At 46.0% G+C, this 13,084-nt stretch overlaps 1 protein-coding gene across 1 annotated transcript in view; it reads right to left on the reverse strand.

Moving 5' to 3' along the window:
- The window catches only part of TMOD2 (tropomodulin 2), a 307,731-nt gene that overhangs the window by 44,554 nt on the left and 250,093 nt on the right, over nt 1–13,084 (reverse strand). The window contains exon 6 of the mRNA XM_086958298.1: nt 12,532–12,662. Coding sequence (XP_086814424.1) covers nt 12,532–12,662 — 131 coding nt within the window. The remainder of the gene's footprint in view (nt 1–12,531; nt 12,663–13,084) is intronic.

The raw sequence follows: 13,084 nt of genomic DNA on the forward strand, positions 1-13,084 counted from the left end.
GAGGTCCTCAGTTGGGTAGTAAAAGAGCCATAATTGGGGCTCAGTGGCCCCTGACGCCGGTGCACTTGCTGCACTAAATAAAGCAGAGCTCCGGTTTCGGGCACTGTAGTTAAAGTCCCCTTGGAAGGACATGCACAAAACCTACAACATAACAAGCATTGGAAATGCAATAGGTCTCGCATTAGGAAAGTTTGAGCAATTGGTATTGTAAATGACACTTTTTTTATTTATGTGTTGGTTTTGAAAATAGCAAAAGTAATAGCTTTGTCAGTTACAATGTCAATAGTTTTAACTTTCGCAAATGTGACACCTATAGCATTTGTAATGCAATGTGTGTTGTCTTTACGTGACTTAGATGTATTGATATTGCAAATAACAATGGCTTTTAATTTTGTAAATAATTAATACTTAAATAAAATTTATTGTAATTTATAATGGCAATAGCTTAAACGTTTGTAAATTAATTTTGTGAAGATTATGTTCAGTGTATTTTATTGTGACGAAAATCCAAGAACATTGCATTTGCACCTGGTGGTGGATGTGGTGGTGGTGGGTGTGGTGGATGTGGTGGTGGTGCATGTGGTGGATGTGGTGGTGGTGGATGTGGTGGTGGATGTGGCGGTGGATGTCATGGTGGACGTGGAGGTGATGGTGGATGTGGTGGATGTGGTGGTGGATGTGGTGGTGGTGGTGGATGCGGTGGATGTGGTGGTGGATGTGGTGGTGGATGTGGTGGTGGTGGATGCAGTGGATGTGGTGGTGCATGTGGTGGATGTGGTGGTGGATGTCATGGTGGATGTGGAGGTGATGGTGGATGTGGTGGATGTGGTGGTGGTGGTGGATGCTGTGGATGTGGTGTTGGATGTGGTGGTGGATGTGGTGGTGCATGTGGTGGATGTGGTGGATGTCATGGTGGATGTGGAGGTGATGGTGGATGTGGTGGATGTGGTGGTGGATGCGGTGGTGGTGGTGGTGGATGCGGTGGATGTGATGGTGGATGTAGTGGTGGATGTGGTGGTGGATGTGGTGGTGGATGTGGTGGTGCATGTGGTGGATGTGGTGGTGGATGTCATGGTGGATGTGGAGGTGATGGTGGATGTGGTGGATGTGGTGGTGGATGCGGTGGTGGTTGTGTTGGATGTGGTGGTGGATGTGGTGGTGGATGTGCTGGTGGATGTGGTGGATGTGGTGGATGTGGGTGTGGTGGGTGAGGGTGTGGTGGATGTGGGTGTGGTGAATGTGGTGGTGGATGTGGTGGTGGATGTGGTGGTGGTGGGTGTGGTGGATGTGGCGGTGGATGTGGTGGTGGATGTCATGGTGGATGTGGAGGTGATGGTGGATGTGGAGGTGATGGTGGATGTGGTGGTGATGGTGGATGTGGTGGTGGATGTGGTGGTGGATGCGGTGGTGGAAGCGGTGGATGTGGTAGCGGTGGATGTGGTGGTGGATGCAGTGGTGGTGGTGGATGCGGTGGTGGTGGTGGTGGTGGATGGGGTGGTGGATGTGGCGGTGGATGTCATGGTGGATGTGGAGGTGATGGTGGATGTGGTGGTGGATGTGGTGGTGGATGTGGTGGTGGTGGTGGTGGATGCGGTGGATGTGATGGTGGATGTGGTGGTGGATGTGGTGGTGTTGGTGGATGTGGTGGTGTTCAGTGGGAATTTGCCAGACAATTTACATTAAGATGTTTTATACTTCATGGACATTTTCAGGGTTGTCTTTGCTTTGTTGTGAAAACTAAAGGGCAGACCGAAACGGAGATCTGAACCCATCTACCCTTGAACAACCAACATAGTACCATGGCACTCGTGCACTGCAATGCTTGCACCAAAATCTGCACAGAATGATCAATGCAACCACATTTGCGCCGATTGCTGCAGAAGCCCGTTTTGTGCAGCCATCCATCTGTGAAAATATTATATTTGCACTTAGAAGGTCGGTGCAAAAAAAGCTCATGCAAAATTTACTGCACTTGTACAAAGTTTGCATAGTCTGGCCACACTCAGAAATTTTTCGTTGTCTAGGCTGCAGTTACACGTGTGCTTACAAGCATCTTTCTGAGCGTGTACGTGTGTGTTTGAGAGAGAAAAACAGAGCGAGAGAGAGAGAGGGGCATAATATGAGAGAGAAACAGAGACAGTCATGAAGACAGATAGGCTGCGGAAAGAGTGACTGAAAGAGAAAGAGTAAAAGAAGGGAACAGCAGAGAGTGTCGTGGAAGCTGACAGCAAAAAATGTGTGTGCAAAAGGGAGGACGAGAGTGCCATGGAGGCTAAGAGTAAATGTGTGTGTGTTTGAGCGTGCGAGTGAGAGAATACAAGGGACGAGTGATAGCTATGAAAGGCAGATAGAGCGTGCACTTGGGAGAATTTAAAAACAAGCATTTACAATGCAATGGTCTCGGCATCATTAAAGGTAGAGCTATTGGCATTGCTCATGACATTTCTTTTTTTTCTTTAAATCATAAATAAATGGCATTGTCATTTACATTGCCAGCACACACCACTCTGCACTCAAACTCTGCACTCAACAGCACACACCGCTCTGCACTCAACAGCACACACCGCTCTGCACTCAACAGCACTCACCGCTCTGCACCTGCACTCACCGCTCTGCACCTGCACTCACCGCTCTGCACGCGCACTCACCGCTCTGCACGCGCACTCACCGCTCTGCACGCGCACTCACCGCTCTGCGCACTCACCGCTCTGCGCACTCACCACTCTGCACTCACCACTCTGACAACTTAGGGATAAAAGTACGTCAAAGATGACCTTTTCCAGACACAACACCAGTTTGGGTTCAAATAAATAGGGCACTTTTGTGAAATAAGGATCAATGATATTCGTTGCACACAGTGCTTTAAATGGAAAAAAATAAGTGCAGGTACTCATCAAATGGAGTTAGAGGTGCGGGTAGTGGGCGGGGCTATGGGCGGAGTTAGAGGTGGGACATGATACAATGGTACTACTTCCATCTGTTGTGTATTCATACTGTTAAATTATATGCAATGGTGAATCCTTTTTTATTTAAATACATTTTTGCATGCTTAGGCTCTCCACATATAGGAAGTATTTTTTTTGGATGACATACTAGTGCAATATTCTTTTTTGAATTAATGATTGCAACAGCGTTACCAAGAAGTGGAATTATATGATTTCATTTCACATAAATAATGGATCTGCCACATTTGCCACATCTGCTGCATAATCTGAAGATTTTAACAAAAAACAATTGTTTCTACCCCAAACAGTAAAACAATTCGTAAAATAGTAGCAACACATGCTACTGTGTAGTGAAGGTCCTTTACAAAGGTTCACTGCTCACCTTTCTGTTGCTCATCGCTATGTTTTGGGGTTAAACTGAAATGCAACTAATGCCCGGACAGTATTACAAGTATAAAAATGACAAAATATTTAAAACAATCAGCAAATGTTCTGCATTACACCGCATACTTTGCCTTTTGTTGCTGCATACTTTTATCAAACCTGCTTGCACAAGGCAATTCTCCGAGGTTTAGATGCTGACCCATCCACCTAAGAAAATGTAGAGAGGACGATTGCAGCCGGTGAGCTCAGTAATCCACGGTCAGCCGGCAGGGCCAGCTTCACGGCAAGAAGAGGTTCTAGCTGTGCTTTAGGAGCTACTTGGGGTTTCCTGGTGAAGTGGAGAACCTTTGCACTAGAGTCCTGCGGCCTGCCTACTCGCAGGCAACTATAATGTCTACCCATGATCACGCTGCCGCTGGGGTATGCTAGAAAAAGGAGTACGAAAAAAAACACAAGAAGCTTTAACTTCAGAAAGAAAAAAATGAAAATCACGAAAAAACAGTTGCTTCGCGGAAAGAAATTACTCGGGACGCCCACTACCTTGAAAAAGGCCTTCCTAGAAAAAACAAAATATACATGTTGCTTTTGTATCGGTGTTCGGTGAACCTTTAACATGGATTTACAATCCAAACAGCAAGCTCCAAAGAGACAGTTGCATTTATCATACAAGTAAAAGCAAAGTCACGAAAAAAAAATGTATATTAATAATTGATGCAGGCATTCTGAATGCTTCTGCACAGACCATCAGCGGCGTGTAGACTGATTTAATACTGCTTAAACATTGGGACTTGTCAGTATGGCTAACTCGGTTTCAGAAATGTTTGCTGTATCCGGCCCATCGAAACAGTAACAGCAGCAAAGTATATTTTAATGTAGTGATTGCAACATCTATCTATCAATCAACAAATCAATCAGTCAGTATCTGAGTAGCTCTCTCATCACCACGGGTGTATCCAGGCGCTGTATATAGCTAGCTGCACTGCGTGGGGTCTGAGGTTGAAAGGATGTCTTTGCTTTTGAGCCTGAGTGAGAAGTTTTTCTATGGAGTGTGGGGACCTCTGAGGCGCCGTTATAGCGTCATGGGACACAGCGCTTAGAAGCAGTGTGCGGGATGAAGAGGTGTGAGGGACGGACCTGCAGTTTACGGTTTTGAGTAACCTGGCAGCTTGGAGCAGCTCTGTGGGGGAGGGGCAGTGCCACCGCACATGCCAACATTTTAACTAGCAGAGAGGGAGATTTTGAAAACAAATAGGGGGATGGGGGTGGGGAGGGGGGCTGCATTTTTCCCTTTCACTGAAGCAGAGGCAACACATTCACCAGAGTGCACACCTCCAATTCGTGCAAAGCGTTCTGATACCCGCCGTCTCGGGTCCAATTCGCGCTATATAAAACTATAAATAATACTCACCATTCACCAGGGTGCCCACTTAGCACTACATTATCCAACACTGTGCCAGTTAAGTTAGGTAACCGGTTCTCAATAGTGCTAGAGAGTACAGAAACATTGAGGTGTCGTTGCGGAAAGCAAAATGACGGGGCCCCTGTACAATGTGCTGAGTGCCACCTGGGTCGAGCATACACCACAGATATGCATTGGCCTCTGACTGGGTGAGCCCCCCTGAAGGCTTGGGACCTCGCAGCTTCTCGGGGGCTGAGTTACGGCCCTGCTGCGGAACCTCCTGGCCTACAGTAACACATTAGCCAACACACTCACAAGAATGCAGACTCGGCAACGTATTCACAAGGGACACACACTCTGTCAGACGCATTCGCCACGACATAAACTCACCGACCTGTTCACCGCTGCGCTCTCATGGACTCACATTTCAGTGCCCGCAGCGGGCGCGCGCACCCACCTGTGCCACGGATCGGCCTCACCCGAGAGCTATACACATATAGGCATTTACGTTTAGCTGACACTGTGCATTTCATTTGCAACTGGTTTATAAGTCAGGGAGGGAGGGGTGGGGGCCGGGGAGCGGCAGAGCACGACGGAGGAGAGCTGCAGCAGAGGGAGGGGGGGGAGGGAGGCGAGAGCACGACGGAGGAGGGCGGGGGGAGGCGAGCGGAGCCAAGCAGCTCCTAAAAGCAGCAGGGAAGGGAGGCGAGTGGCCTAATCACGATTACGAATGCGGGAGGGAGGGGTGGGGGCCGGGGAGCGGCAGAGCACGACGGAGGAGAGCTGCAGCAGAGGGAGGGGGGGGGGGAGGCGAGAGCACGACGGAGGAGGGCGGGGGGAGGCGAGCGGAGCCAAGCAGCTCCTAAAAGCAGCAGGGAAGGGAGGCGAGCAGCTACGAAAACACGACCACGTCTCTCCGAGGCAAGGAGACAATGCCTCGGAGAAACGCACGGCCATTTTCGGATTCGGGAGCGTGTTTTTTGCGCCCTGAGTGACAGACGACGTCACAGGGCTAAAGAATGCAAAAAATCACGCCCCCGAATCCGAAAAAGACGGAGCTTATTTGGAGGGACGGCTCTCTCCTCCAATGGCTGGCCTCCTTTTAGGAAGCCAGCCAATTGAGGTGAGACGGCCGAGGGAGGCGGGTTCCAGATCCCTACTAAGTATCATACGATCCCATCCCGGAAATGCTGGCAAGCCAGCATTTCCGGTCCTCGACCGAAAAAGGATGCGGAAAGAGTGAATGAAAGAGAAAGAGTTAAAGAAGGGAATAGCAGAGAGTGTCGTGGAAGCTGACAGCAAAAAATGTGCGTGCCAAAGGGAGGACGAGAGTGCCACGGAGGCTAAGAGTAAATGTGTGTGTGTTTGAGGTACAAAGTTTACATAGTCTAGCCACACTCAGATGTTTTTCGTTGTCCGGGCTGCAGTTAGACGTGTGCTTACAAGCATCTTTCTGAGCGTGTATGTGTGTGTGTTTGAGAGAGAAAAACAGAGCGAGAGAGAGAGGGGCAAAATATGAGAGAAAAACTGAGACAGCCGTGGAGACAGATAGGCTGCGGAAAGAGTGAATGAAAGAGAAAGCGTAAAAGAAGGAGAGCAGCAGAGAGTGTCATGAAAGGTAAGAGTAAATGTGTGTGTGTTTGAGAGTGCGAGAGAGAATACAAGAGACAAGTGAATGTGCGTGCAAAAGGGAGTACGAGAGTGCCACGGAGGCTAAGAGTAAATGTGTGTGTGCTTGAGGTACAAAGTTTACGTAGTCTAGCCACACTCAGATGTTTTTCGTTGTCCGGGCTGCAGTTAGACGTGTGCTTACAAGCATCTTTCTGAGCATGTATGGAACTCCCAAACAAGTTTTTTTTTAAAAACACTGGGAGGGGGGAGGAGAAACACGAGAGACGGCCTGGGGCCGTCAAAGTGAAATTGCTGTGGGGAGGGGGAGGAGAAAAGCGGGGGCCTTTGAAGTGAAGCTTCACTTGTGTGTGAGAGGTGTGGGAGGAGTGCGGCTCGGCTGAGCCAGAGCGCACGCTGGGGGAAGCTTGTGGGGCGGAGCTGCTGGGGAACAGATGGCAGATGGCCGGCGATTTGATGCTGTGCACGAGCATTTCATGGGCACAGCACCAAATCGCCAGCTAGTTAAATCTCTGTTTAAGCCCCTTTATATCGAGCTCCCGCTCAATGCGCATGCGCATTGAGATAGGTCGCTCGACCTAAAAACTGGCCCAAACGTGCAAAAAGCGTTTCAAAATTCGTGCAGATTCGTGAAATGACAGCAAAGGTATTAGCAAGTAAATAATAGTAACTATGACTATAGATAGAGTTTAATGTGTGCCTTGGTTGCAGGTGAGGGGCACGAATATGCGATGTTACATCACATGCTGTACAACACATGCTATTTCAACGCAGTCCTTACAATGACCGCATTGTTCCAACGCATACCATCACATTGCAATTTGTTTCTATGACTTGCTGTAGAGGGCACGCTGGACTTAGGAATAGTATAATTTACAATTTACTATTCCAACTCCTGCGTGCGCAACAGTAGGGAAGGTTTTGGAATAGTAAATTATACTATTCCTTAATTTACAGCGCCCCCTGCAGCAAGTCGTAGAAAGGACATGCATTGTAATGCTTAGTGTTGTAACAACGCGGTTGTGGTAATGACCGCGTTGTAATCGCATGCGTTGAACCGCATGCAATGTAAACGCTGCTTCCCGATGGGCACATGGACCAATATTTGGGGACAAGACTTTAAACTAAAGCAAAAGAGAAAAAAGCAGAAGAGTGAAGATAGGAAAACAGTCACACAGAGAAAAAGAAGGGATAAAAACGAGCCTGCAACAGTGATATAGACAGTCAGGAAGAAAGCGATTTCAGGTTTAACTAGTCAGTCACTGTAAAACTCCTCTTGCAAAGATTACAAACAAGCAGCTGGTAGCTCCTACTGAAAGGGCCTTCCAGCAGCAGTTGGTAACCTCAAAATATATTGGAGCGGGACACTACATACATTAAAACAAACATAAATTAAAAAATTCCAATAAAACACATTCAAATAAAAATCTATGTAGGAAAAAAATAAAAGTTACTTACTATTGGAAAGTAGATCATTAGTAGTGGTATATATGCATCTACCACTGGCAATAATACCACTAACACAATATGGGGCTAAACATAGGTCCTAGAAAATTATTCCCATGCTCAACCCTTGGTAGTTTGGCTGCGAGCGGGCAGGCTTAACTTCAAAAACGTATGTAAAGCATTTAAAAACACCAATTCAGTAAACAATTAAGAATAAACTCACAATAAAAATCTAACACCAATTTATAAAAACAGGAAATATTTGTATCTTTAAAATTACACCAATGTAGGGAAGCGGAGATATGAATTTATAAAGATTTAGCACTATATAGAACATAGAAACCTATAGCACCTATTAGGACATCTGATTGCGCTAGACCGGGACAAAGTCAAAGTTTCAGGCCGACTGCAATGGAACCATGTGCAGCTACCCCTCAAAGTAGGTCTTGGTCAAAGTTTTTACTTTCTGATTTAGAAACTTTTCTGGAGCTTTTCTTCCCGGGGTACCACAGTGCTCTCAGCCAGTCCGGATTCAGTGAAGGTTTGCCGGTTTGCCTTGCGATGAGCTCCCGGTCAAACTTATGGAAAGGAGACCTCTGGAGCTTTCTAGCAGGACGAACTAGAGATCCAGGCTGCCTCGTGGTTGAAGGTGGGTGACTTGACTCTTGCGGTTGGTCTAGGTCACCTTTTCGGCGTTCTGACTTAGAAAGGTTTACAGAGCTTTTTCTCCCAGTGTCCCGTGATGCTCTTCACCAGGCTGGATTCTGTGAGGGTTTTCCAGCTTGGGTTTTGACGATCTACTGGTCAATCGCTGGAAGTTTGACCTCCAGAGCTTTTCACCAAGATGAACCTGAATGGCAGACCAGCTGTGGTTCAGGGTCGCCGGCTGGGTTGGTCAGGTGGAGTCGGTCCACTTATGGAGCTTTTTTCCAAAGTTACTCCAAATGTCTTCAAACTTTTGGAACTTCTTCCTGAAGTTCCTTTGAGGGTCCTAAAGTGTCCAAAACTTACTCCAAGGATCTGGAAGCTTCAATATGGTCCTTGAAAGATTTGGAATTCAATTTCCACAATCCGCTTGGACAAAACCCGTATTAATCCACTGGTAGTGCTTCAGGCTGGAGATTCTTGGTGGTGACAGTCCATGGGAGCTTGGTTAACCTGTAGCTTGCAGAGAGGCCAGTCTTTCGTCCTTTTGAAGCAGGTTTGATCAACATGGCTGTAGTTCCATATTGTGCAGCAGGCGCAGTCAGTCAGAGTGCAGGGCCTGGTTGGTACAAATCAAACTTCCAGCATGGCTCCTTCTTCTTCTGTAGTTTCAAGCAACAGATCTAAGAGGCACTGCCCCTCTCAGATAATTATTCAGTGTTCTCTGGGGTCACAATGAGGGCACTCATGCCCAATGCAGTGCAGGCCAACTCCCCAGAGCATGACCACTTCCTCCAAAGTGTGGCACAATGGTCTCTCAGAAAGCACAATTTCTCCAAAATTCAATATGCCTAAAGTTCCAGTAGAGAGGCAAGAGCTGGCAAAACTAACATCCAGGATGGCTCATCTCCATATTTCCCTCCCCTTGACATCTGCACATCCCTTCCTTAAGCCTGTCATCTGTCTGGGTCCAAAGAGTAGGGGTGTAAATGAAATTGGCTTCTCCTGTCTACTTCTTCTATTGAAGATTGTTTATGACACCTCAAACTGGCTCTGGCATCCCTATGTAGCAAAACCCTCTCCTCTCAGAATGGGTCCTTCACCCCAGGGGCTACTTATCACCTCATCAAACCAGCCTGGCTAATTCACTTAACTCTGCCAAATCAGGACAGAGCACTGTGAGGCTGAATTATGGCATTCAGACAAGAAAGTCTTATAACTTCTTTTCTGTAAATTTTAGGATACATTCAACAATAGCATATTGTTGGATTCATCAATTACCAATATAGTAAGTCCTTGAATATTATTTATATGATTCTCATGATATTAGTGAATAACTTCTTGCCATGTTTACCTATGTGGCTGGGAATCTTCAATGGGGAAAATGAACTGGGCGGTTTCTCCAACACCATGGCTTATAAAATATATTTTATAAGGACCCTGCCTATATCTTCAGGACTTGGTTCTGAATATGCAAAAACATTGCAGATCCTCACTTCACAGTGCTCCTAGCACAAAAGTCGATTTTGGGAATCACTTTTATGCAATGTGGGAGTGAAATGTGCAATTGCACTAAACCGAAGGCATACAAAACATATTTTATAAGGGTCCTCCTTATAAATAACTAACCCCCCACCACTGCAATACCTAGGGGAGACATCGGGAGTATCTATTATGCCTAAGCATTGTATTTTATTAATTTGGAATTGTCCCACACACCAAAGTCGAGATTGGGCATGCTTTACATGTTAAAAGCAGTCCTGCAACACAGTGCTGCTTTCAAACTGAACTCATGCCTCAGCAGTGCACACAGGCAAGTGCAGAAAGGGCTGATGGCCTCTAAACTGCCATGCCCTATTATCTACTAGGGACTTAAAGGTAGTTTTGATCCCCCTGCCCTATTATGTACTAGGGCCTTAAAGGGGAGGTCATACCAATCATAGGGGTACCCTACCCCATAGTGTATGTAGGTGTTTTCACTGTATTCTAAGTGAGTTTTCAGCAAATGATTTTTCAGCATTGCACTGGCCCTGGGCCTGGTCAAGCAGAGTCCAGGGACAGTTAGAGTCAGTTACCACAAGTAGCAGTCAGCAAAAAATATGGGTGCCCAGGGCACAAGGATGACTTTGCAACCCTTACCTCATTCTGCAGGACGTCCTCGATGCTCTCAGTCCCTGTCTCCAGACTCCTCTGACCGTGAGGTGTCGTCACACAGCCAACTGCGTTATCCAATCCAGATGCTGCTCTCATCCTGTGAAAACCACAGTTGATGGACAGAATGCAGAACAATGTCATACATTTACCCCAGTACAGAGATCTGGTCCTAAATCCATCGTTCTGCATTCTGTCCATCAACTGTGGTTTTTGCATTTGTCACCCCGAGTGGGATGGGTATGCTCAGATGTGAGTCCCATGCTCTCCACACCACTGGATTCAAGCAAGCCGGGCTGAAGACGGCTGGAATGCCAGAAACCGGTCCTCGGAAGCTTGTTTCTGGTCCAGGGAAGGCATGGCTTGGCAGTTCGGGCTGGACTGTTTCCATGAGGCACAGGGTCAGACTGATTTGCATATGGCCATGTCTGAACTGGGGTGGTGTGGAGTGCAAAAAAACGATGGATTTAGGCCCAGATCTCTGTACTGGGGTGAATGTAAGACATTGTTCTGCATTCTGTCCACCAACTGTGGTTTTTGCAGCTCTCATGCTGTGAAGCAGCATGAGTGAAGCGTCTGGGTTGGATGAAGCAGGCTGCCTCAGCACTCCAAAAGACATTAGAGGCCAGTGACTGCTCTCCAACCCAGCTATCTAAGACAGGTGGGTTGGAGAGGTTTGAATTGTGCATGTCTGGATTGCCGTGGGAAGATAGCCGGCCAAACCTATATGCACACTTCAAATTATGGGCCACTTCTCATTCCTGGCAATCAGCAGCAATGATGCACAAGCCCTGCCCACACACTCCATTCAGCAAAGAGTAAAAACATGAAACGGTAATAAAATAATTGTTTTATTTTTCACACTTTCTGCAGCGGGGTGGGGGGGGGGTGGCAACTCTCCTATGGAGGAACCGCAGCCGGAGCCATCCCGAGAAAGATCTGTCAGCCCAATCACACAGGAGCATTATAGAATGCTAATTTTCTGTGACTGTTAGTGATGTAGGACGAGGTAATGCAAAATGTTTAAGGGATAGGTATATCTTTTCTTCCTACTGCACATTCCATGGCATATTTACCACTGACTTTCTTGACATTGTTTAATTTTTTATTACCACATTTTTGTTGTATAGTAACTAATAATTATCAGTTTTTGTCATGCATAATCTGATGTGCAGAACGATACGCAAAACAAAATCGAACAATGAAGATTTGGATTTTAAATATTCTTGGGCTCCAATTGCAAACGTTGTTTCACATTCACTTGTCTCTCAGGTGCACGAAAAGTGCAGCTCAAGTTGTAAATTCCACCTCTTTACTCATCAGCTTTGTGGATTTTGAATCATTGTAAGTTTAAGGCAAAGGGTTGGAACAGTGGTTTACACTGTGCAGCGGAATGCAGTATGTTTTAGGAACGCAGTAAACACCACAATGCCGTAAGTTACAAACACACCTTCCAATGGTGTTCTCAAGCAATCTGCGCACCTGTACTTTGTCCCCAAAAAGTCTGATGTATGTGGGTAAAGTGAGAAAATGAAACACCCAAGTGCCCTCCTATTTCATAGGGGTGTGGAGGAAGTGGCTCTCTACAGCAAAACATAGTCTATCTGCTGAGAAAAAAAAAATACACAAGCAACTGAAATTTAACTGTAAAGTGGCAGATTTTCTATCTTTTAAAATATATGATTTCAATAGATTTCCATGTATAGCCCTCAGGATTTTTGGCATTCTCTGAAATGTTAATGGAAATCAAAGGAGGAAATGTGTGATTATTAATTTTCTCAAGTCTTCCTGATTGTTTGTGACCGTAGGTCATAGAGTTCATGAACTGAGGCAGATTGCCCAGCCATGACAACTGTTGGCACATACAATAATTGTAACCTTGCTTACTGCTTGTCATAAACTGCGATTCCCAAGTAGTAATCAAACAGGTACCTTTATGTTATTAAGATTCACTTCCTGCACACTTGGATCATTGGCTTTTATTTTCTGTAGCGTCTCCTCCACATTGGTGGTATTAGGTGGATCCTCATAAACTGGTTTGACCTTTTCTGCTTTCACGACACCTGCAAAAAATAGAAAATATTATTCAGGGCTTTCTGTCTCTTGCTACATAGATAACATTTTCTGCACAATGACATACCCACTATTGGGAAGAAAATTGAGTATAGCAAATCTGCTTTTTTATGTGGAGCACCCTATTTTTTACCTTTTGCTAGGCCCCATGTTTTTGCTGGCTTTAGAACACTTTGCACTTTACCCCAGCCAACCAGTTGTTAAGTGCCTGTTCTCCCCCTTTAAATAGGGCTGAATTGGCATACTCCTAACTGATATGTTTAACTTTCCTATATTAGCATACTCCTAATTGCTATATGTAATTTACATATAAGTCCCACATATCTTGCACAAAGTGTACCCAGGTCCTGTAAGTCAAATGGCACTGCTAGACTGCAGCATCTATTGAGCCATACCTACACAAGCAGTGTAA

The sequence above is a fragment of the Lissotriton vulgaris genome, chromosome 2_1, assembly GCF_964263255.1.
Source record: "Lissotriton vulgaris chromosome 2_1, aLisVul1.2, whole genome shotgun sequence".
Classification (NCBI taxonomy): domain Eukaryota; kingdom Metazoa; phylum Chordata; class Amphibia; order Caudata; family Salamandridae; genus Lissotriton; species Lissotriton vulgaris.